Below are 5,025 nucleotides of genomic sequence, written 5' to 3'. Positions count from 1 at the left end.
GTTATGCTGATTCATACAAGTTGGGAACCTGGTCCATTGATTTTGATACAATGAATTTGATTTACACTAGCTCTGGAAATGTTTAATTGACTGTGATGAAGCTATGCTGATTCGTGGCAGCTTGAGATGTGTCTCACTGACTTCACAGGATGAATAGAGAAGTAAGATCAATAGTATTAGTGAAGAAAATGGAGGCATTCCACCGGGGAGAGACAGCTCAGATGATTCAGTGTGGATGAAGGATCACTGATAGTAGAAGTCTGAGGGTGAAATCCAGGCCCCATTCAAGCCAAGGTCAACATTCCTATTGACACCCATCTATGGGCCAGGATTTCATTCTGAGATTTTCTCCGCTCACTGATTAATATGGAATCTAGCTGTATTGGTAGCATTATTTTCAGAAGGGAATACATTCCTGGAAATTATGTTTTCTCCTGGAAAATTCAGAAGAATATACATTTGGACCTCAAGAGGATTTTTCTCAACTTAATGTGGAAGATTTTTTTTTTATATTGATACAGGTGACTCCCGTTTACCTTCTCCTATGGGGCCTTGTTTGAGAGTTAGCTCATGTCCACACTCACAAGGGATACAAGATCTCCCTACAGAAGGTTACTAGATATAACAAACAGTAGTCTTCAAGAAGTCATAACTCACTTGAAGACTGCATTTAAATTACAATATGGTTGACTGTATTTGAGAATTGAAAGAGAGGTGAGAATATTCATTTTGCTTGCTTGCTTTTTCACTATGAAAGCTTCTAAATGAATCTGTCTGACTTTTTGTGGCTGGTATGTCAAAGTTCCTGAGTGTGTGTGGCACCAACACCAAGTGAAATTTAATGAGAGTTGACTGATAATTCCTTTATACACTTTTGAAAATCAAGCTAAATTTATTTTCTGTAGTGTATTTAAAGTTTTGTAATTTGGCTAAATGTGCTTTGCAGTGATACATATTTCCACAACATTGTTTATGAATCTTGGACCATATTCTAATCTCATTTTGATCAATGTGAATCTGATGAAAATTCACATAAATCTGTGAAGTGCTTTGGAATTTTATTGTAGTTAAGTCTAAAGTCAATGGAGACCTAATGTAACATTGATAAGAGATTCACAACCTATTGCTTGCAATCACATTTTAAATGTGATGCAAAGAGTGGCATTTTTTTAAAAAGTCTCTGTTATGAAATACGAAAAATCTTTTCAATATAACCTCATGATTAGTTAGATTTGTTGGCTGTAACTCTCTTCTCATTTTCATCATTTTTACAAGTCAATAACTCCACTGACTTCAGTGTAGATACTACCAAGTTCCTGCAGCAGGAGTGAGAGGAAAATCATGAGAAGCAGTAGCTTAATAATAAGATTAGAGACATCTGAAGATAGTAAAGGGAGGCTTAACTGTAATGCAGTAAGGAGTACTTGTTATAATAATGTGAATGCTATTCCTAGGAATGACGCAACATGTATATATTGCCATGTAGCTGATCTTCAAAATGATTTTTTTGAGGGCACGATTCCCCTCTCATTTACACAAGTTCTATATCAGTGCGACTCCTGTGAATGAAGATTCAGCCTCACTGACTGCAATGCAATTATGGCAACTAGGGCCGGTTAAGGGGAAAGCAAGTTCTTCTAGTCTGCATCTTGATTCTACCTAAATATATCTACATATTACTTCCTATATATTATTATGTTATTTTTTCTGGTATATATGGTCTGTATGCTACATACAGTGAAGGTCTCCTATATTGTAACCGATCTATTTTGTGAAATTAGTTTAAAAACTGGAATCTTGGTTATTCATAAGATTACTGGTGGTTGATTAATTTTGAGATTATATTGTGAAATCCCCTCTCCAGAAGTTTATTTAAACAGTCCAAATGACTCCATGCACATCTTTTTGAAAAAATCAAGAATGTTATTTTTCCGGTTCTCTACTCAAATGCCAGGAGAATGGAGATTCAGTAGCTCAGATTAATGTGCTAACATATTTTAACTTAGCTCAGTATGTTAATATATTACATGAAATGTGAAGAGTATCAAAAGTTCTTTCCCTCTCTCTGTTTCACTGTTGGTCTGTTTAGGTGCTTCAATTGCCAAAATGCTGTAGTTTCTGAAGAAATACTAGATAGAAACTTTAATCTTTGTTCCCACAGAAGAAGCTGTCAAACAATGGAACCCAATAATCACACCAGGGTGACAGAGTTCATCATGCAGGGACTCTTTGACCATCCTCACCATCAGGGGCTGTTCTTTGGCCTATTCTTGTGCCTTTATACAGCTGTCATCATGGGCAATTCCCTGATCATTGTGGCTACTCTCCTACACCCACCTCTCCACACTCCCATGTACTTCTTCATCGCCAATTTGGCCACCCTTGACATTATGTGCAGTTCTTCAGTTCTGCCCAAGATGATGAAAAACCTGATGCAGAAGAAGAAAACCATCTCCTTTGATGGCTGCATGGCCCAGGTCTTTGCGTTCACTTTGTCAGGGGGGACAGAGCTTATGCTCCTCACTATCATGTCATATGACAGGTATGTAGCCATCTGCCACCCCTTGCGCTATGTCAACCTCATGACCAAGAGAATTTGCATCAGTTTAGCCATCGGGGTCTGGGCTGTGGGTGTTGTCAATTCAGTGGTGAACACATTGCTCATGTTGCGCTTGGATTTTTGCGGGCCCAACCTCATCCAGCATTTCTTCTGTGAGATCCCACCAGTGTTGGCACTCTCCTGCAGCTCCATCTACCTCAACCAAGTTATGATGTTCTTGGCAGACATCTTCCTGGCCATGGGAAACTTCCTGCTGACCACCGTGTCCTATAGCTTCATCATCATCACTATCCTGAAAATCCGGAGCTCCAAAGGGAAGCAGAGAGCCTTCTCCACCTGTTCTTCCCACTTGCTTGTAGTTACCTTGTTCTATTCCTCCATCATCTACACCTACATTCGGCCAACCTCCAGTTATTCACTGGATAAGGACAAGTTGGTGGCCATAATGTACACTCTAATGACTCCCATCCTGAACCCTCTGATCTACAGTCTGCGCAATAGGGACATCAAAATAGCCTTCAGGAAAATCTTTTCTTTTGCCATGAAATAGTAATTTTTACAAGAGTGAATGTGATTCTCATATGTCTTGTCTCTTCTAGAACAGGTCCACAGACAGTGTAAACTGTTGCATAACTAACAGTGTATATATATATTCATGTGCTGTGTATATATATACTGCTTAAACTATTTTTCATTCCATGCATCTGAATAAGTCGGTTTTAGCCCATGAAAGCTTATGACCAAATAAATTTCTTAGTCTCTAAGGTGCCACAAGGACTCCTCATTGTTTTTGCTGATACAGACTAACATGACTACTCTTCTGATACCTGCTGCATAACGATGGACTTCAGTAGACATACATTTGTACTATGGTCTATTCACTTCGGTGGAATGAGAATGATTTACATCCGCTGAGAAGGAGTTGCATTGACTGCAGTGAGGTAATGCCTGATACACTCCAGATGGCCTTTGGGCCACATTAACATCAGTGGAGCTGTGTTGAATCACACTAGCTGGACCTAGGCTCATTGGTATGAGAATTTTCAAGTATTTAGGAATCAGTGTGGTTTTCATATAACATAAAACTCAGTGATTTCATTGGGTGTTAGTTGCCCAGATGCTTCTGAAAATCTTATTAGGTATTTAAATAGCTATAAAAGTCTGCCCATTGTGTATGAAAATATTTTGCATGCAGTCTCATTGAATCAGAATACTATAGTTCATCCTAAATTTGTAATTATGATAAAAATACCATTTTTCTCTGTTTTCTAATTTATTTTGAGACATTAAAACCACAAATATTTCAAAAATATATCTGTTAAGATCTGGAGCTGTCATTGTCATGAGTCATGCGATTAGGTCAGAGATTATAACAGAACTATTTTTATTAAGGTACATTTTTACATAACTGTGAAAATAGACTTTCAGCATGAGAAATGTTGGTTTTTCAAAAGGTCTCTTTTGTTGATAAGGGAATGTCTCAATCCCAACTACGTATAAATAAAACCATTGCTCTCTGTTAGCAGAAGTGAGTCTATAGTTCTCTGAAAACATCCACTCACAGTGCGGCAGCAGTCAAAAAAGTGAACAGAATATCGGGAATCATCAAGAAAGGGACAGATAATAAGACAGAAAATATCATATTGCTTCTATATAAATCCATGGTATTCCCACACCTTAAATACTGCATGCAGATGTGGTCTCCCCATCTCAAAAAAGATATATTGGAATTGGAAAAGGTTCAGAAAAGGGCAACAAAAATGATTAGGGGTATAGAACGGATTCCTTATGAGGAGAGATTAATAAAATTGGGATTTTTCAGCTTGGAAAAGAGACAACTAAGGGGGGATATGATAGAGGTCTATAAAAATATAAGTGGTATAGAGAAAGTAAATAAGGAAGTGTTATTTACTCCTTGTCATAATACAAGAACAAGGGACCATGAAATGAAATTCATAGGCAGCAGGTTTAAAACAAACACAAAAAAGTATTTTTTTAAGCAACACACTGTCAACCTCTGGAACTCCTTGCCAGAGGGTGTTGTGAAGGCCAATAGTATAAGGGGATTCAAAAGGGAACTAGATAGATTCATGGAAGATAGGTCCATCAATGCCTATTAGCCAGGATGGGCAGGAATGTTGTCCCAAGCCTATGTTTGTCAGAAGTTGGGATTGGGTGATAGAGCATGGATCACTTGATGATAACCTGTCTGTGCATTCCCTTTGGGGCACCTGCCATTGGCCACTGTCAGAGGATAGAATATTGGGCTTCATGGACTATGGTCTGACCCAATATGGCCGTTCTTACGTTCTTATGTTCACAACAAATCGTTCACTGAAGTCAGAGGTTTCACGTCCAGTTATTGCTGCTGATGTATCTTAGAACCTCCATCATTTCATAACTTTTTGACTTTTTATTAAAGTGCTAGAAAAAGAAACATCCAAAAATAATCTTTGGTATTTTTT

At 38.0% G+C, this 5,025-nt stretch overlaps 1 protein-coding gene across 1 annotated transcript; it reads left to right on the top strand.

Moving 5' to 3' along the window:
• Nucleotides 1-2,177: 2,177 nt before the first annotated feature.
• LOC127031233 (olfactory receptor 13G1-like) lies at nt 2,178-3,110 on the top strand. The gene has a single exon (XM_050917993.1). It carries the CDS (start codon nt 2,178-2,180, stop codon nt 3,108-3,110), a length of 933 nt encoding a protein of 310 aa, XP_050773950.1.
• The last annotated feature ends 1,915 nt before the right edge of the window (nt 3,111-5,025 follow it).

The sequence above is a fragment of the Gopherus flavomarginatus genome, chromosome 11 (genome assembly GCF_025201925.1).
Source record: "Gopherus flavomarginatus isolate rGopFla2 chromosome 11, rGopFla2.mat.asm, whole genome shotgun sequence".
Classification (NCBI taxonomy): domain Eukaryota; kingdom Metazoa; phylum Chordata; order Testudines; family Testudinidae; genus Gopherus; species Gopherus flavomarginatus.
This window is presented reverse-complemented; position numbering and strand designations above follow the sequence as displayed.